Genomic DNA, 20,487 nt, shown 5'->3' with positions numbered 1-20,487 from the left:
GGGTTTGCCAGGCAAGAGTACTGGAGTGGGTTGCCATTGTGTCTATGCAGTTCCTAATATAAATTCAGACAAAATGTGTATATATGGAACTGAATAATATATGGAAAGTGAAAGTCGCTCAGTCCTCTACAACTCTTTGCAATCCCATGGACTATACAGTCCATGGAATTCTCCAGGCCAGAATACTGGAGAGGGTAGATGTTCCCTTCTCCAGGACATCTTTCCAACCCAGGGATCGAATCCAGGTCTCCCACATTGCACGCAGATTCTTTACCAGCTGAGCCATCAGGGAAGCCTACATTTGGGGATTTTTACTGTAATGCTTTTATTTTCATGTTCATCTCATCAACATTTAGAGATCATTCCATCTTAGTACACCTAAATCTGAGACAGGCTGGGACTTGGGACCCTTTGCTGCAGTGCTTGCTCCTGGACAAACTGTTTTCTCCAGCAACAAAATACAAAGAAACTATAGGGGACTAAAAGTAACTGTGTGGCTGTACAAACTAGAAACAAAAAGATACAAAAAGACCAAAAACCCAACTGCCACTTCTCAGGGGTCAGAAACAAAAGCAGGGTACTATTCATCACACCAAGAGGGTGTGCAGACCTCCTAAACACACCCCTCCAGCCCAGGCACGGATCCACCCCAACCCTGGAGTCATTTAGGGACCAGCTCACCCCCTCCCCCAGGGAGCAAGCAAGGGCACCCATACCTATTATTTGGCGTGCTTAGGTAAGAGATCCAATAAAGCCTTGCCTCATCTGGCATTTTATCAATTTCTTTTTTAATTTATTTGGTTGCCATCATGTGGGATCTTCCATTGCGGCAAAGGGACTCTCAACTTGTGGCTCTAGGGCTCAGCAGCTGTGGCATATAGGCTTAGCTGTTCCTCAGTGTGTGGGATCTTAGTTCCCTGAACAGGGATCATACTCAGGTTCCCTTCATTGCAAGGTGGATTCTTAACCACTAGACCACCAGGGAAGTCCCCATCAATTTCTATTTAAGAACCCGGGTCAATAACAAATCCACTATATTCCTTTGGAAAGTATCTTTTAACAATACTGTTACTCCTTTAGAAGGACAAAATTTCTGTGGAATGCAGACCCTCCATTTCTGAGCCTCCCTCTCAGAGCGACACTATCTGATGTCATCAGAGCTGATTACTCCGTGAAGTTAGGGATTCAGATCCTGTGCCACAGGCGTAGGTGGCACTTCTGGAAACTGCAACTTGCTGGTCTGTGAAATGGGCTCATAACGGATCATTGGGCCTCCGGTTCCATCATCCTCTTCTGTGCTCGAGCCCAGGGGGAGGTGAGGGGGCTCAGAGCGCGGCCCCTTCCTGGGGAGACACCCAGCCTGGCACATCGCCCCTCCGCTCGCGGGGTCTCTGGAGGGGGCGGGCTCGCTGGAGCCAGAAAGCCCGGAGCCGCCCAGGAATCTTGGCTGGAACTGCGAGCATTTCCTCCCAGGCGGGCCGGCGCGATCCCGGGGAGGGCGGGGAGGGCGGCCGTCGGCAGAAGCGGCGCTGCGCTCCGCCGGCCGGCAGGATGCGGCTCCTGCTCTGCGCTCTGGCCGGGCTCGCCCTGCTCCGCGCCCCGGGCGCCTTCGCCGGTGAGTGGGGCCCGGGAGCGGGGCGAGGGCTAGGGAGACCGCGGACCTCGAGGAAGGAGCAGAAGAGAGGGAGGGAGATGGGAACGGAGCCAGATGGAGAGAGATGGAGAAAGAGGGAGATAAAGGGAGGGAGAGAGAGCGATGGGGAGAGAAAAAAGAAAGACGAAACAGAAAAATGCAGAGGGACATAGAAAAAGGAAAGAATAAAGAGAGAAAGGGAGAGGCTGGGACTGAAAGATTTCGGAGGTAAACAGATGGGTGTGAACTGTGTATGAGGACAGAAAAAGGAGTTTAGTGGGAAAGAAACAGAGGAACTAAAATGGCAAGAGAAAGGGGAGAGAGGCAGAGAGGATATTGAGGAAAAGAGGAAGATCCGAGAGAAACAAAAAAAGGAGAGAGGGTGGAGAAACCCAATGCCCCAGGTGGGGAGGAGAGAGAGGAAGGGGCCAGGATCAGGAGGTGAATGGTCAGGTCTGCAGGGTGGGGCGGGCCTGCGAAGCACCCAGGCCTCCTTTCCTGGGGAATTCACTGGGATGCTGAGCTCCAGCAGGCAGACGACCCCGGTCTGGTCCGGCCCAGCTATAGGGGCCAGGCAGGCGGCCCCTGGAGGTCTCGGCTTCACCTGCCTGGTAGTCTGAGGAGGTCCTGCAGTAGAGGAGAGGAGACCCGTTGTCAGCCTTTTGGAGAGCTTCCCAGAAGGCTGGAGCAGCCTTGGGTGGGTGGGGAGGAGGCCGCAGGAAGGCCTCTGGGTGCTCCAGGCTGGGTTCCTTGCAGTGCTTTATCCCCTCTAGCTCCCCTGACAGCAGCCATAGAGCTGTCCCCTCACAGGTGAGGCTCGGACAGGAAGGCTGCAGAAGGACTAACTGTACTGTACGCACAGATGTTCCTTCCACCACCCCAAGACTCTGCACTTTATGTACCACTTTACAGTTGACATTTACCCAAGCTCTCTTGCCAACCTCAACCAGAGACAGCTGGTGCTCACAGCTGTACAGGTGAGGGGAAGGCTCAGTCTGCCCAGGCATGCAGGTCTCCTGCCCCCTCAGCCACACCCTTGCCCTCTGTCAGGCTGCTCCCCCATCCACCTGGAGCCAGAGGAAGTGCCCTGTGTTAGGATGGAAGCTCCCCTGGCAGGGAACTGGGAGCACCAGGGAAAGGGCTGAGGCCAGTCCTGCTCCTGGCAGCCCCCGGCTGAGTGGCCTTGGGTGAGTCATGCCACCTCTCTGGAGCTCTTTCCTCTTCTGTAAGTTGGGGAGAATGGTAGCCACCCAGAGAGCTGGAGGAAAGGGAAGTGCCCAGCGCAGAACACCTGTGAACACACATTGGCTTCTTCCCTCGCGCCCTCAGACAGCTCCACTGACCTCTCTCAGCCAGTTTCTCCACTGAGGTTGGCAAAGGAGGACCAATAACCCCTTCCTCACAGGCTGAGTGAGGAGTGGCTGAGACCACCCAGCATAGAGCCCGGCCCACAGTGCCATCCCCCTACCCCCTACATCCTGGCCCACCGCCTGCCCCCTCTTTCCAGAGTCCCCACCTCCAGGAGCTGAGGGGACAAAGCTGAGTCTGTGCTCCCCCAGAGGGAGGAGCTGGCCACTGCCCACAGTGGCTGACCTTCTGTGGCCCCTTAGCTATGACTGGTATATAAGTTTTGTCTTAAAGCCATTTTAAACATTATTTTCTTCCTAATCATGCTCATTGCTTCAGATTAAGAAAAAAAGAAAGTATAAATGTATTTATGTAATTTCACATTGTGTTCAAACATTTTTTTATATAACCTTTCAGACTTCAGACAATTATACCATTTTTTTTTAAACTGTTGATTATCAAATCTTTTGGCTATACACACAGAATAGTGTAAGGAACCTCCATGGATTCCTGACAGATCTTAATTCATCTAATCCACCTTCTCTCTGCTCCCTCAGATTAAAGGAAACTCCAGGCACTAAGTATTTTCATCTATATATACTACCTTATGTATTATTAAAGCATCAGTAATCTTTTAATAACTAAAATACCACTGTCACTCCCTAAAAGTGGACAATAATTCCTTAATATCATCAGCTATCTAGTCAGGATTCATGTCCCTAATGGTGTCATGGTTTTATATTTGGTCTGTTTGATTCAAACGAGGTGGATACATTTGGGTTTTGGTTGATATGTCCATTAAGTTTCTTTTAGTAAGTTTTAAGTTTCTTTAGAAGGTTCTTTTCTCTCTTTTTTCTTAAAATTTGGTAAAGAAACTGCGTTGCTAGTCGTATAGCTTTTCACATTTAAATTTTAGCTGATTGCATCTTCTATATGTCATTTTAATGTTCTCCTTTTCCCTGTATTGTCTATAAACTGGGAATTAGATCTAGAAGCATTGTCTAATTCCAATTAGACTTTTTTTGCAAGAATGCTTTAAGATGGTTTATGTGGTTTATTGCTTTAATTTTAATTTCTTTGATTACTGCCAAGTTTGGTGGGGTTTTTTTTCAATTTTTTTTTCAAATGAATATTGGTCATTTCTAATTCTTGCGAATTGTCTTGGCCTTTTCAATTGTGGTATTAGGATTTTTCGTATTGCTCTATAAAGTCTTTTATGTGTTGAGTGAAATAGACAGTTCTGTGTTATTTGTAGAGAATTTTTTTTAAGTTAAGACTTCAGCTGAGTTCCTTTTCTATTTTGCTATCAGAGGGGTCTCAATTCCTAGAGCGTAGTCCCATTAGCCATTCTCATCCATGCCTCGGCCTATAGGAATCCACCATCACTCCAGGTCCCTGTGGACTGTCTTCCATTGGGATTCTGCTTTTTGGCTTTGGGTGAAAGAAGATGCTCGAACTATGGTGAGACATCTTCCCAGGTGGCATTAGTGGTAAAGAACCTGCCTGCCAATGCAGGAGACTCAAGAGACTGGGGTTCAGTCCCTGGATCAGGAAGATCCCCTGGAGGAGGGCATGGCAACCCACTCCAGTATTCTTGCCTGGAGAATCCCATGGACAGAGAAGACTGAGAGAAGACTGGCAGGCTACAGTCCAGGGGGTCGCAAAAGTCGGACACAACTGAAGTGACTTAGCACGTAGCATGCGTGGTAAGGATCACTGCATTTCTTCTTACAAAAATGGATGACAGGGAGTGAGCCTCTCAAAGACAATTTGATCCAATGTACACATTTGGGCTCTTGTTGGGCCTCAGGACAGGTGCACAGGTGTCGTGGGTACAGGTCCCTTTTGCCCCATGCTTGTCCAGCCCCTCATTTTACAGAGGAGGCAGCTGAGATCCCAAGATGGGAGGCCCTTAATTCATCACAGAACTCCCAAAGCATAGCATAGTGTCAAGCAGGTAGGATTCAAATCCTGTCCCCATCACCTACTAGCCGTGTAGTCTTGGGCATGACCCAACCTCTTTGATCTTTGGTTTTCTAATCTATAAAAAAGTGATGTAAGAGTACTGAGCTTATAGATAGAATTAAATGAGATAATAATGCAGGTAAGCACTGAACAAAAAGTTTGGCATGTAATGTGATCATAAATTGACAGTGGATTCAAATATAGAGTATGGCTGTACCCATTCTAAAGGTGGAGAAACCAAGGATCCAGCAAGTGGGACTGGCTTATAACAGAGCCCAGAAAATCCGGTCAGCCTTGAAGCCTCGGTGTGCTTGTTGGCAAAGCCCCTCCCAAGCACCCCTTGGACCCCTGTACAGTGTAGTCCCAGAGCAGATGCCTCCCCACCTTGAGGAGACCTAGCCAGGGTTACCTAGTGAAGAACACTGGCTCCATGTGGAGAGAGAAGACCACAGGGGCTTACACTGACCTGCTCAGTCTCCAACCCACCTGGTGAATGCCTTACCTGGCATTTGCACATCATCCGGCAGTTCTCAGATACCTTCAAATGTGGAATCCCCTTGAATCAGCACAGCAGTCCTGCCAAGTAGACAGGGCAGGGAGGATCCCTTGCAGAAGAAGCTGAGTGAGAGGCAACGAGCACAGTCAGCCAGCAGTGGAGGTGGGACCACTCCTCTGACTCCCAACCTCATGTTCTGTTCACAGCATGTGGAGAGAAGTTTATCCTGGATGGCTTCCTAGGCCTTGGTGTGGTGGGGGTTTAGGAATGTTCTAGTACTTTATAACCCAGTGGATTAAAAAACGTAGGATTCTGAGGTAGAAGGAATCTGGTTTCCTGTACAGCCTTGGGGGGAGCAGAGCTGCCTGCCAGCCCGGAGCATCAGCCAGTCCACCTCTGAACTGATTAAGTGAGAAAGAAAGAAACACGTGTATGACTGGGGGGCGAGGGAGGGCTCTTTGTTACAGCAGCTCAGCTTGTATCCTCACTTTAACCACCCGCTGACTGCATTGGTAAGCTCTCAGAGTCACCGGCAAGGCTCAAATCCACCTCTGGAAAATGACCAGAGAACAAGGGAGAAAACATATCGCTCCCAAAATACAAGTTTCCCAGTATCTGAGCTCCCTCTGAGGGGGCTTAAGCAGCCTTCTCCTGTTTCAGCCAGAGCAGGTCCACAGATTAGAGTTCTTCATATAATTGTTTGAAAATAACATTCTTCTGCTTAAAAACAACAACAACACTGGTTTGGAATGAAGCAGAAATTTTAATACAAATATTGAATGTGGTCAAATTTATTAGATATTATACTGAATGTGGTCACATAGAATTAAGCCCCAGGCTACAAGTGTAGCTGGTCAGAGCAGCACTTTTCAGGATCAGAAATCATTGAGTTGTGCACTTTCTTAGTGAGTGTTCAGGTCTAGAGGAAAAAAAGTTCTATGTCTGTCATTGGGAGGGGGCCGTATCAGAGGCTGGGGGCCCAGTGGCCACGCCCCTTTAACCGGAGCGTCTACCCCTCGCCTGCGCTGGGCCTCTGGCCCCACCCCACCCGCCACCGGCAGCCTGCTCTCACGATGTTCCACCCGAGGCGCAGTCCAGGGTGCACACAGGCCCTGAGCAGGCGCCAGGCCAAGGAAAACAACCTTGCATCCAAGAAGGTCCATTCCCCAACTGGCCAGGCAGGGGACGGGGGAAGCAGAGAAAGGGAACACTGGGAACCGCAGCCTTGGCCCTCCGTGGTCAGGCGGGATAACCTGCCACCTCCCCCACTCTTCTTCCTCTGGTCTGAGTTTCCCTGGAGCCCCGTGAGGCCGGCAGGCATTATCATGAGCTCCATACTGGCAAGACAGTGCGAAGGGAGTCCTTGCCTAACTCTTGCCTTCCTGGAGTTTCTGGGCAGACAAGCAACTTGTCCTTAGACTCATCGCGGTTCTGTCCTGGTAGCTCATTTGAGGTCTGAGAAACGAACCTTGGGTGCGCTGCATCTGTTCGGGAGCGCCTCGCCCTCCCCACTGCCCCAAAAGCCTTGTTCTGAGGAGGCAGCAGAGGCTCAGGGAGCAGGAAGTTCCCACTGGCCGCACCAGTGCGCGGCTGAGAACAGAGGCTTGCAGTGTGCTTTCTGCTTTCAGGCTTTGAGGTCAGCGCCCTGAGAAACCCCGTGGGGGAAGGGCGCGGCAGGGCAGGGTGGCCGGGCTCTTCCCAGCCACCCCACCCCCCACCCCCAAACCCCTACCCGCCCTCTCAGCAGAGCTCCCCGGGAGGCCTGGATGAGCTCATAGACAGTTGTGCCGCAGCCCAGGGCGCAGTTGTGTCCAGATGCGACGGATTACTGCCGTGTGATGTGGAGAGCAGCCTCAGCCCAGCCTCTTCCCTGGAGGGGTCTAGGAGCCAAGTCAGGCCTCATCACAGACACGCAGAGAACAGGGTGTTTTAGGCTGAGCAAGGGGAGCAGATTCATGTTGCTTGTGACTTAGAGGGCTGATAGAGCCCCGCTTGGCCGGCAGGGTCACCCTGCTTCCTCTTGGCCTAAGTGCTTGGGGGAGGGGGAGGAGAGTATAGGGTCTGGGAGAGGGCAGGTGGGGTTCAAGGGAAAGGCTTGGCCAAAGGCTCCTCTGGGCGGAGCCTGCAGAATGTGTGTGGGCACAGACCTAGACCAGGCAGCCCTCTGTGTGGCTGAGAACAGCTCTGCTTGCCCCCTCCAAGTCCTTTATCTCTAGCTGAGCACCCCAGGTTTCCTAGCTGAGACACATGAGTCAACATCTGGAGTTCCTTCACAGTGGCCCCTTTACACCTGCCTCTGCCTGTCCAAAGCCTTCTCTCAGTGAATGACCCAGAATGGAGCACAGCCCTCCAGGTGGGTTCTCTCAGAACACCCCCCAACACCCATCCAGAACATTTTGTATCAATGCACAAAGCCCACAGGGACTCATACTTTTTGCTGACAACCTCATTGGACAACTGCCTTATATTGTGGAAAGTTTCAAACCATGCATACAAACGTAGAATAGCAGAGTGAACCCTCCAACCCCCATCCCATGACGCCATCACTCAATTTCAACAATTACCAGTCTTGGTCAACCTTGACCAATGTCCAATACTCCCGCCCATGCCTCGTCCCACTCCCAGGCCTGGATTATTTTGAAGTAAAGCCAAGACATAATAGCATTGTATCTATAAATATTTCAGGATAGATCTCTAAAAGGCTCCTTTAAAAAAAATAACCAAAGTGCCACTATCACATCCCCTCCCGCCCCAAAGTCAACAAGAAGACCAGTGTTTTTTGAAGTGGTTTTTCTAAGTTCAGTGGATGGATGTAATAAAAAGCAGAAAGTAAAAACCAAAATTGTTCTCCACTAAAGACGCTCAGAGTGAAAGGAAGTTTTGTCCCTGTGCTTGGCTCTCACCCCTGTGTGGAAGACCTGGGGTCCAGATAGAGTTGGGACCAGAGACTCTTAGGGCATGGGGGCTCTGGCAGAGCTCCAGAAAACCAGCTGGCTGACCAGCTAGTGGGGCCAGGAGGAGGCCAGGGTGCTTGGGGTTCAGTCATTTGCCAACTGTGTGATCTTGGACAAGTCACCCAGCCTTCAGAGTTACACATTCATCACCAGCAAAATGGCTTATCATCTCCATCCTTACTTCAAGGCCTGCCAACCTTCTAGGCAACTTTATATGTCCCCTCGGGCAACCCAGTCAACACTGGGGTTTTAGAGTTACAAGAGTTTTGCATTTACAAAGATCAAGTCCAATAACTCTTACCCCACTCTGCTTCAGATGCCCACAGCCTTAGTATTGTCACTGTGAAGCTGCTCCACCTCTCAAAGCTAAAAATTGCAGTATCTCTTAAAAAATGCAGTAAATTCTGTTACCCCCATCATTGCATCGAGACCTCCAGTGCCTTCAGCCCCTCCGTTTCTCCCAATTATCAGTCCTCTGATTGGCCTTTTCCCCTTCCTTATTCAGCCTAGACTCCAGAACTCAGCCACTTAAGCCCTGGATGGTTGAGTCCTCAGCTCATTTCTCTTCTGTTGCCCTTCACCACACTCATCCCCTGGACTCCCAGGTTTCAGCTTGTCCACCCATCTGTCTTTGCTGCTAACACCCACCTGCTGAGCTGCCCGGGTGGGGCTTCTTTGGCGCTGTCACTCCCTACCATCCTCCAAACTGCCTCCATCATTCTCCTCACCCCCTCTGTTTATTCAGGCTTCTTACCCAGGGGTGCTGATACACTGGCTCTTGGGAAACAACGCATGTGTCAGTTTCCATGGTGAAAGTACTCTTGCCATGGCTCCCATTTTAGTGGCTGTGTGTATCAGCCTGCTCATAGAATTCCCAATAACTTCACAACGAACTCTCCTCTTTGCTAACCCTGCATGAGTTTTCAGCAGATGATTCCCCTCTTCACCGAGTGAAGAGCGGTTATTAGGTGGGACTCGCTCAACTTCTTGACCCTTTTAAGTAGAACTTTTTACCCATTTCTGCTGCATGTCCTCTCTCTTCCTTCCACGTGTGACCCCCCACCCCCACCCCACCACCATTTCTGGATTCTGTGGCCTCGTATCTCTTCAGGACATGCATTCTTTCAGTCCTCCTAGGTTCTTCCTGTCCTCAGACTAAAAGCATGGTTTAGTTTCTTCAATGCTTAAAAACCTGGAAATAACAATAAACACTTCTTTAGACCTTGTGATCTGATCTCCATTCACAGCCAAGCTTGGTGGTAATGTTTTCTAGGATCTCTGTTTCCTTCTCTTGGCCTTTCCTTCCCTTCTCATCCCACTGCAACGACTCTGGTCTGCTGGCACCTCTTTACTCCAAGCGCTGGGATGGCATTCAGTATCAGCTTCTCTGTTGCTCTGTGTTTCAGACTTTATCTTGCTAGGCCCCAGTGCCTCTTTAGGCCATGCGGTTTCATCCTCTTTAAAGTGCTTGGCTTCTCTTTGTTTCTGGAGCACTGTCCCCCTTCCTGAGTGTCCATGTTTTCCAAGGACCCAGCCAACTTGGATGCCCTGAAAACATCTCAGAGCCACCAACCCCGCAACTTGAGCTCAAAACCAGGCTCTAAGACTTCTGGTGTGAAGGTTGCTGGTGCCAGGAACAATCAAGGAGGAGCCAATGGTGGGGAGGAAAATGATGTTAAACAGGTTGAGCCTCAGAGCTTCCACTTACTAGGTGTGTGATGCTGGATGTATCCCTTCACCCCTCTCAATTTCCTTATGTGTAAACTGTGGATAGTCATTGGTTGTAGAGGTTGGCTGAGTTTATGCATTTGTTGAGCACACCATGTGGCACATAATGCTATTTCTAAAGTATCTCCACACATACTCTTCCTCTTTTCCTACAGCTGTCTCCTTTCACCAGCTCTTACACCGGTTACTATGATACTTCCTGCCTTTAAAGATGAATCTCTCCAATTCATTCTCTGTTTAAAAATTCATATACGACTACATGACTCTCCTGTTAAAATAACCCCCCAAACAAACATCATGATTGATTAGGACCCCAGCTTTGTTTCCATCATCCACCTCTCTAGTCTCATCCCCCAGCCACCTGGTACTTTCCAGCCACTCCAGACACCCTAGGGCTTCTGCACTGAGCCATGCTACCTCATGTCTATCTTTGCGCATTCATTCTTTCCGGCTAAAACATTCCTTCCCTTCCTTTTCTTACCCAGTTCAGGCCGCACCTCCTTGAGGATGCCCGCTTGGGTCTGTAGGTGACCATGGCCCTAGAGATGAATGAGTAGGGTAGCCCTACATTCACATCCTGGCCCTCTCTGCTTCTCTTTGGACTGTTTCCTGGACTCACCTCCTTTGAGCCAGGTACTTTGTAAGAGACTCTAATGTTACAGGGAAACCAAGGGCCCCACAGTGACAAGACTTGTTTTCCCACAGCTGATGAACCCTTCATCCCCTCCCGAGGAGACTCGGCTCAGAGCACAGGGTGTGACACATACATGGCTGTCCACAGTCGGCTGGACGTCATAGAGGAGGTAATGAGGGTGACCTGGGAAGACATGCAGCTTCAGGACCATCTGCCAGGCTGGTGGTGGCTTTGGAGGGCTCAAGCCAATCTGGTTTTTGAAAATTGGGGCGATCTAGGCCAGTCCTGCTCCCTGGCCACCATGTTAAACATCTCCATGCCGTACCTGTACTGTTAGGCTGCCAGCCCCCAACAGACCCTGCCTCCCCTGGGAACTTGCTTGCACCCAGCAGGGGATCTCTGCATATTCACCAGATGAGAAGCTGGAAATTCAGTCACTGTGTTTTGTTATACAGCTACTGCTTGTAACTCGAGGTCCATAAACTTGTGTGCACTTTATTTCACAAACCTTTAGCTAAAGTTTAGCGCTCTCATTCACTATAGACAAAAAACAATTGTACCTTGACTTTGTCATCAACAGAAATCAGATAATTTCATATCATTATAGTCACTGCGAATATCTCAATTTATATCTCAATTTATTCTAATCAGTGTGTTAAAAATTCAGTAGTTGTTAGGTCTGCTGTTACTTAAGGTAATACGTTTTATATCAAAATGTAAATACTTTAATATTTTAATGCAGTGTATGTCCTTGGACAGAGAAGGCAATGGCACCCCACTCCAGTACCCTTGCCTGGAAAATCCCATGGACGGAGGAGCCTGGTAGGCTGCAGTCCATGGGGTCACGAAGAGTCAGACACGACTTAGCAACTTCACTTTCACTTTTCACTTTCATGCACTGGAGAAGGCAATGGCAACCCACTCCAGTGTGCTTGCCTGGAGAATCCCAGGGACGGGGGAGCCTGGTGGGCTGCCGTCTATGGGGTCGCACAGAGTCAGACACGACTGAAGCGACTTAGCAGCAGCAGTAGCAGCATGTCCTTGGAAATCCTATATATTTTATTTTCTCAATGAAAGCATTCTTCTGATGGGAGTCTATAGGTTTTACCAGAGTACTAAAGGGGTTCATTTACAAAAAAAGAACCCTGAATAAAGAAAATTTCAAAATGCCAAAACGGTCATTTGGCAGAGTCGCCACCAGGGGGCGGGGCAACAAAAGAAATGTGAGCTCCCAGGGGTGTCATCTTGAAAAGGGAAAAGGTATCCGAGTCCATCCACGCCCCAAACCAGTGATTAAGCGAAACCCCTGAGCGCGAGAGCCAGAAGTGGCCTTGAGTGAGCCCTTCGAATCTTGTCATCTGGGAGCTGAGAGGCAGGTGGGGGCAGTGCGTGAACCAGGAGGACCCAGGTCCCCTGGCACCTAGTTCTCTTCCCGCTGCACCCTACTTGCTGCCACGGGCTCCGGAGGATGTGGCTGATGAAGCAAGACTGACCCCACTCTTGTCTTCACTCCCCTACTGTCCTCCGCCTTCTCTCCTCACTCTAGACGGTGGAGAAGACGGTGGAGCACCTGGAGGCAGAAGTCAAAGGCCTGCTGGGTCAGCTGGAGGAGCTGGCCTGGAACTTGCCCCCGGGGCCCTTCAGCCCGATCCCCGACCTCCTTGGAGATGGAGATGGTGAGCAGCTTGGGGAGCAGAGATGACAGCCTCTGGGATTGGGCAGCAGGGTGGGGACGACTACGCCACTTCGTGTAACCTGGACAAGCCAGGGAGTCCCCAGCTTCTCCTTGGGACAGAATTGGGAGGAATCTCCCTTACCCGCCCCAACAGAGTGGTCTGCCCACACCCCGGGGTTGCTGTAACCCAGCATCAGGAAAGGGCACCTGGCAGAGTTCCACTCTCAGCACCACCCTAACTCGGAGCAGCTGCCTCCTCCTTGAGCTCTGTGTTCCTGGCACAGGAGTCCCTGGGGGACTGGCAGGGGAGGGCAGGCAGCAGTCAGTACCCGTTCACTCACCCCCCAGGTTGCCCCCTCTCTTTCAGATCGCTTTTGAGCACCAGAGCTGGAGCCGCCCAGCAACTGGCAGTGACACAATAGCCCTCCTCCGAGAACAGAACAGGCGTTCCGGCCTGGCTTCCTCAGCTTTGTGCAAAATAAAACCTACTCCTTTGGTCCTCTCTGTATCTGCTGACAGTGACCTCTGCAGCCACAGCCCCTTCTCCATCTGTCCCCATGCCCTGAGGCTCGCACCCCTGCAGACTCAGACCTAGGAGCACCAGTCCATCTGCACGCTTCCACTCTTCTTATTTGCAGGGATGGACAGTGCAGGGGTGGGTTCAAGAGGTGAGGCACCCGAGGCCCAGAATTTTAAGGCAGCACAGTGGAAGGGCCCTCTGAGTAGCCTTGTTACTCAGTATGTGGCCATGGGTGAACCAAAAAGGAGTCACCTGGGACCTTATCAAGAATGCTGAATTTCAGGCCCTACCCAGAATCTACATTTTAATGAGATTGCCCCCGCGATGTGTGTGCACATTAAATTTTTTTTACCTTTTTGACTGAGGTAAAATTCACATAAAATTCTAAACTTTAACCATTTAAAATGGTACAGATTCAGTGGATTCACAGTGTTGTGCAATCACCACCACCTAATTCTAGAAATTTTCATCACCCCCTGTACTATTAAGCAGTCATTTTTCCATCCCCTCTCTCACCCTCCCTTGGAAATCACTAATGTTTTGTGTCTGACATTTTTTCACTTACCATGTTTTCAAGCTTCATCCATGTTGTATCAATACTTCATTTTTGTTTACAGCTGAATAATATTCCATTATGTAGTTATATCACATTTTATTCATCCATTCATCAAATCTGTGGACGTGGGTTGTCTGCGCTTTGGGGGTATTCTGAATAACACTATGAACATTCAATCATGCATAAGTTTGGGTGGGTATGTGTTCTCATTTCTTTTGGATGGAATTGTTGAGTCAAACAGTAACTCTTTGTTTTTGAAGATTCACCATTTTTGCAAAGCAACTGTACCACTTTATGTTCCTACCAGCAATATATAAGATTTTCAATTTTTTCCTTATCCTCCCCAACACATCTCACTGATGACAGCCATCACACTAGATGTGAAGTGGTATCTCATGGCTTTAAGTTGCATTTACCTAATGATTAGTACTCTTGCCTGGAAAATCCCATGGACGGAGGAGCCTGGTAGGCTGCAGTCCATGGGGTTGCTAAGAGTCGGACACGACTGAGCGACTTCACTTTCACGTTTCACTTCCACGCATTGGAGAAGGCAATGGCAACCCACTCCAGTGTGCTTGCCTGGAGAATCCCAGGGAGGGGGGAGCCTGGTGGGCTGCCGTCTATGGGGTCGCACAGAGTCAGACACGACTGAAGCGACTTAGCAGCAGCAGCAGCAGTGATGCTAAACATCTTTTCATGTTTGTGAGTCACTTTTGTTATCTTTTTTGGAGAAAGTCTATTCAAATCCTTTGCCCATTTAAAAAACTAGGTTGTTTTTCTGCTGTTGAGTTCTAAGAGTTCTTTATGTTAAGGTGGATACTAACCTTTTATCAGAAATATGATTTGCAAGTGTTTTTTCCCATTCTGTGGGTTGTCTTATTTTGATAGTGTCCTTTGATATCCAAATTTGTTTTGATGAAATTCAATTTATCTATTTTTTGCTTGTTCTTTTGGTATCAATCTTAAGAATCCATTGACATATCCAAAGTTATGAATTATTTATTCCTGTCTTCTAAGATTTTTATAGCTTTAGTTCTTACATTGTTTTGTTTAAAGCTATTTCAGGTCAATGTTTATATGTGGTGTGAGGTGAAGATTCAACTTCGTTAGTTGGTTTGTGGATAGTTGTTGAAGAAAATATTCTTTCCCCACTGAATGGCCCTGGCACCCTTGTCAAAAATCACTAGTATAAGGTTTACAGCTCAATTCTAGCCCATGTTTCTATATACCTTCTTTATGCCAGTATCACACTGAATTACTACAGCTTTGTGGCAAGTTTTGACATTAAGAACTATGAGTTCTCTTTGTTCAAGACTCTTTTGGCTTTTTAAGGAATTCCATGCAATTCCTTATGGATTTTAGGATCAGCCAGTCCACATGGACAAAAGGCAGTTGAAGTTTTGATACATATTGAACTTATAGATCAATTTTTAGAGTATTGCTGTCTCCACAGTACTGTCTTCTAATCCATGAGCACAGGAATTTTGTGTGTGTGTCTTACACCACCTTGGTTAAATTTATTCCTAAAGTATCTTACTCCTTTTGTCTCTTCTATCCAATAGGGTAAGTAAGGTGTTATTGCTTAACTCCTCCTCCCTTCCATTGTCATGTTTCTGACTTTTCGGGGCTCTACTGTTAGATGTGTATGTATTTATAGTTATGTCTTGATGGGTTAATTTTATTAGGGTGTGCCCTTGGTCTGCCAACATCTGCCTCTTAATTGGAGCATTTACTCCCTTTAAATATAAAGTACTTATGGGCCTCCCGGGTAGCACAGTGGTAAAGAACCTGCCTGCCAGTGCAGGAGGTATAAGAGATGCGGGTTGAATCCCAGGGTCAGGAAGATCCTCTGGAGTAGGAAATGGCAACCCACTCCAGTATTATTGCCTGGAAAATCCCATGGACAGAGGAGCCTGGCATCCATAGGATGGCAAGAGTTGGACACAACTGAAGTGACTTAGCCACGTTAATACCTTAACAATGTTTTATTTCTTCATGTGGATTTTAATTACAGTCTCCTTTCTTTTCAGTTTGAAGGACCTTCTTTGGCATTTCTCATAGTCTACTAGCAAAAAACTTGTCTCAATTTTTGTTCACCTAGGAATGTTAAGTTTTCCTTCAATTTTGAAGACGATTTTGCTAGATATAGGATTCCTGTTGGGGAGAAGGCAATGGCACCCCATTCCAGTACTCTTGCCTGGAAAATCCCATGGATGAAGGAGCCTGGTGCACTGCAGTCCATGCAGTCACTAGGAGTCGGACACGACTTAGCGACTTCACTTTCACTTTTCACTTTCATGCATTGGAGAAGGAAATGGCAACCCACTCCAGTGTTCTTGCCTGGAGAATCCCAGGGACAGGGGAGCCTGGTGGACTGCCGTCTATGGGGTCACGCAGAGTTGGACACAAATGATGCGACTTAGCAGCAGCAGCAGGACTCCTGTTGACATTTTTTCCCAGTGCATTGAATATGTCATCCCATAACCCTCTAGCCTCCATGGTTTCTGACAAGAAATCAGGTGTTAATATTTTTGAAGATCCCTTGTATGTGACAAGTCGGTTCTCTATTGCTGACTTCACAATTCCTTGTCTATCAACACTCTGGTTATAATGTGTCTCAAAGGAGATCTTCATAAAAATACCCCTTATGATTTGAGTTCCTGAGATGTGTGGATTAATGTCTTTCATCAAATTTGTAAGATTCCAGCCACTGTTTCTTCAAATATTTCTGCTTTCTCTCTCCCATGACTCCCATTATGTGTATGTTGATATACTTGATGATGTCCCACAGGTCTTAGGCTCCGTTTTCTTCTCTCCTCAGATTGGGAGATCTCAATTGACCTATCTTGAAGTTTGCCAACTCCTTCTTCTGCTTTCTCAAATATCTTCTTGAACCTCTGTGATCTTGTCTTTCTGTACATGGGTCATACTTTGTTTCCTTGCATGCCCTGTAATTTTGGTTGAAAATTGGGCATTTTTTGAACATTATGTGAAAACTCTGGAAATCATATTCTTCCCCTTCCTGAGTTTGTTGTTGCTGCTGCTGAATTTCTTGTAGTTTGTCTAGTGACTTTCTGAACTGATTTTTAAAAGTTTGTATTCTCTGTCAAGTGTGGCCACTGAAATATCTGTTCAGCTAACTTAATGGCCTCTAGTGATTCAATGTTATCTCCTTTAACTCCTGGAACAACAAAACCCCAATCTCCCAGTCTTTACATATGTGTTGTGTGTGTACTGGAGGCAATCTTTTGATACTCAGCCAGCCAGTCTGTGACTCTGCAGTAGCATTCACTTCCTGCAAATGCAGAGCCTGAAGGTCTGCCAGAGGCAAGTCTTCTGAGCATATGCCCAGCCCTGAACATGCATTTGGCCTTCCAGATCCCCAGGAATTAGTGGGAGCACTCCAAAACCATGACTCTGCAAAGCATCACACTGTCAGCCTGTGCTCCCCAAACTTTTCAACCTGTCACCCGTTTGCCCCAACTGTTACCCCTCTCTCCAGGCATTAGTGCTAATGAAACTGCCTTCAAAATGTCCCTGAGGGCTGCCACCTGCACCTTGCGAGAGTTCCGAATTAGGTAAAATACAAGAAAGTCATTGAGTCAGTCTTCCTGGAAGCAACCAGACAGATCAAAACAACCAACCATAATTCTTGAGAACAAGGTCCATTCTGCTCCATCCATTGCTAAGAACCTATAAAGGACTGTGGATGCTGTTCTTGAGGCTGCAAGCTGGGATGAGGAGGATAAGGCTGGGTAAGTGAGAATGCCCCAAGACCCTCTTAGCAAGACTGTTTTTGTTTTTTTAAAGCTTTTTATTTTTGGTTGCTGCAAACTTTCAGTTCATTGTCAGATTTCTCATAAAGTTGATTCTGACAGTTTTTACCATCTTGTCACTTTTTTGGAGGAATAGGCTTTTCAAGTTCCCTACTCTACCATTTTTGCTGACTACAATGAAGTTTAAGAAGCTCTGATCTAGTCTCCCCTTCATTTTAGGCCCAAAGAGGAGAAGTAACTTACCCAAGGTTACACAGCCAATCAGTAGCTGAGCTGAGGCCATAATAGGGATGCCTGACTCCTGGACCAGTGTTATTTCTGCTTCGGGGCTGCACTGGGTTCAGAGTGGACACCAGTATTAGGCCAAAGTGAGTTTTCCAAGGAGTGGGAGGGGATAAGAGCCCCTTGTAGAGTTGGGGGCTTGACTGATTGGATCCTCTGCTGAGAGTGAACCCTGTATAGGGCCAGGTGGAGGAATGAGAAACGATGTCCTTGTTTTTAAAAGAACACAAGCAGAGAGCTTTCAGGTTTGATGAAGCAAACATTTTAAGCTAGTATCTGCCTGGGGGAACGATTTTGCTTGATTTCTATGCTAGGAATATAACTCCCTGACAAAGCACGAGGATGGCCAAGCATGCTGGATCTTGGTCAAGGGCCTCCAGGCACAGGAACTGAGGCAGAGCTGAACTGACAAGCAGGGCCTGCCTGCCTCCCATTCCAGAGCCCACAGCAGCCTTCTCTGGTAGGGTAGACCAGGCTCTGTCCAGCTCATGCCCCTTAGGCCATCTCCTCTTCTGTGTCCAGAAGGCAGGGAGGAAACAAACTGGTGTCCCAAAGCAGATGTCTACTTTGTGGACAAGGCGCTCCCTAGAGCCCTTGCTAGGGCTCAGCAGACTTGGGCTCACACCCTAGCCTCTGGCTTCTCTCCTTTCTAAACTTTCAACATAAAAAACCAGGAAGGGAGTGGAGACCACTGACCAGAAGACAAGCTCTGGGCTTCTGGATGAGACACAACGATTTCTACAAAGTCTGCCCCTTCTGGACTCGACTTCTCCTGATACGACCAACAAAGGGGCAAAGGGCCCACCGTGAGACCATGCCTGGAGCCCCCTTTCACACCGAAGCGTCCCTGCGGGGAGGAGCTGATCTCATGCCTCTCCGACTTTCTGCTGTAAAGCTACCCCCAGGAGTCATGCACACTCCCTTCTGCCTGTGGCCTTCCTTCCAGACCTGGGGGAAGGGCCACACTCCTCCTCCTTGCCCTAGTGGACTTCACTGTACCCACGTCTTACCCACAACCCTGTGTGCCTTTTCAGCATCCAGGCCCTGAGCAAAGATTTCAGGAACCCCCATTTCTCATGTCCTTAAGGCCCAGTCCCTGCAAATTACTTACATTCAGGGTTTCCTAAGCACAAGTTTCTATTTAAAGCCATATAACTTTTCACGAGTTAATAAGGATGGAACCCCTAAGCTACAGGGCAGAATCATGAAGCATGAGAAAGCAAACTGGCACCAGGAAAACACTTCCAGAACGTTCCAGAGCTGGCTGACTTTAATTTGGAAACAGCATTTGGCCATCAACATTCAGGTTTAAGGCACATTCTCAATTACAAGAAGCCCTGTCACTGGCAGGGAGCTGGCTTTGTTCTTGTGGTTTGTGTAGAAGAAAGAACAGATGACTTTCTGGCCTTTTCTTTTCTAAAAAGGAGTGAGTTTGGCAACAACAAAGCTCATGACACATTTTCACCAGATGCAGAGTCTATCCTGAAAGGTTTTCCCTTTTACTCCTCAGTGAAGACATGGCACTCCAACCCCCCACCTCTTTTATCCAAACTTTGTATGCAGCAAAGATGTGTATGCAACTGTCTGCAACTATATATTAAAAAAAAAAAAACCTCTAAACATACAAAACTACATGACTAGAAGGAAGCCAAGAGTTTCAACCATAAGCAAAGAGGAATGACTGCATGAGTCAGGAAACAAAACATCTACTTTAGCTGCAAGAGGCTGTGAGGGGTCGGGATGGGGAGGAGGCGTCCTGAGAGAGTTCGAGACTGACTAGGTTCTCGGGCACAAGCACAATGCACGGATCGAGGGCAGGGGAGGAGATGGGGCCAAGGCTCTACAGTTGGTCTGAACTGTGACACCTGGGGGCTACTTTGTAGATTTGTTAGAAACAGACAAACGTTCTTTTGGCCTTTTCCTGGCATTGCTGTTGCCAGCAGGTGGACAGAAGTGACCCACCAGCCACTGCTCAGTCATTGCCACCACAGATCTTCAGCAGAATCTTCCGGTAATCCCCTGAAGTGTCTCCCTGGTCACAGAAAGGAGCAAGACATCAAATTAAGAAAGGCTTGACCAGTTCTGGCTTCCTGGCTCTTGATTTTCTTCTGCCCAAAGTGCCCTTACAGAGAGGTGGCCCTATCTTACGGAATTTCCCATTTTGCTGAGCAGGTGAGCAGCTCACATGCTGGCCTCACAGGTGCATGGACCATGGACAGTGCAGCTCAGCCTCCCTAGTCTCCTCCACCAAAAAAACTGAAAGCTGTATTCACCCCAGTGATCAAAGTCAGAATTTGAAAAACAAACACAAAAAATGTTTAAACAGCCAGAAACACCCCTACCCAGGTCTAACTGATGGCGGCCTCTGCCCAGTGCATTTCTGTTGCACTCAACGGGGATTATACCATAAGGCACCACCGTGTCCTCTACCGGAAATGTCATCTACTGTGATACGACCGTCCAGTGGAGGAGACAGTTACCATTTCGGCTCCCGGTTCACATTGAGCTCTCATCCAACTGTCCACTGCACTTAGAAGTAAGGCCACAGTGAGCTAATTTCTGATCATTTTCTTCCTTAAGGGCAAGGCCTATGCCTTATTCCAGATGCCCACAGCCTACTGACACACACAAGACTGCTATCGGCAGCACTGTTTCTATAGCCAAGAAGAGAGAGAGAAGCTTCTCTCAAAAAGATGCCCAACATCAAACACCAGTGAGTCTGAAATCAGGACCTGGGTGTGGCAGTTTCAATTTTAGGATTCATGTGAGTTCAGAATTTGACTATCAGAAGCCCCTCCTCCCCACCGCTCTGCAATAGGAACCAATTTGTCAGACTGTCCCTGGCACACAGTGATAAAGAGGCACTAGTGTCTACTAGACACGCACACATCGTACAATATGCTTCACATGGGCCACTCCCC

At 48.2% G+C, this 20,487-nt stretch overlaps 2 protein-coding genes across 3 annotated transcripts in view; one reads left to right on the top strand and one right to left on the bottom strand.

Annotated features, from left to right (window-relative positions):
• The first annotated feature begins 1,258 nt into the window (after positions 1–1,258).
• On the top strand, positions 1,259–13,595 carry PLAC9 (placenta specific 9). Its single transcript, XM_027530729.1, has 4 exons — positions 1,259–1,615; positions 10,829–10,926; positions 12,304–12,433; positions 12,800–13,595. The coding sequence occupies exons 1-4, from the start codon at positions 1,552–1,554 to the stop codon at positions 12,808–12,810; spliced, it is 303 nt and encodes a 100-aa protein (XP_027386530.1). The 5' UTR covers positions 1,259–1,551; the 3' UTR covers positions 12,811–13,595.
• Positions 13,596–18,813: 5,218 nt separating this feature from the next.
• The window catches only part of ANXA11 (annexin A11), a 42,343-nt gene continuing 40,669 nt past the window's right edge, over positions 18,814–20,487 (bottom strand). For both annotated transcript variants that reach the window (XM_027531129.1, XM_027531131.1), the window contains one exon: positions 18,814–19,598. In XM_027531129.1, the coding sequence (XP_027386930.1) occupies positions 19,539–19,598 (60 nt within the window). In that variant the 3' untranslated portion in view covers positions 18,814–19,538. The remainder of the gene's footprint in view (positions 19,599–20,487) is intronic.

This window comes from Bos indicus x Bos taurus, chromosome 28, assembly GCF_003369695.1.
Source record: "Bos indicus x Bos taurus breed Angus x Brahman F1 hybrid chromosome 28, Bos_hybrid_MaternalHap_v2.0, whole genome shotgun sequence".
Classification (NCBI taxonomy): domain Eukaryota; kingdom Metazoa; phylum Chordata; class Mammalia; order Artiodactyla; family Bovidae; genus Bos; species Bos indicus x Bos taurus.
Note: the sequence above shows the minus strand (reverse complement) of the source record. Positions and strands in the feature narration are given on the sequence as shown.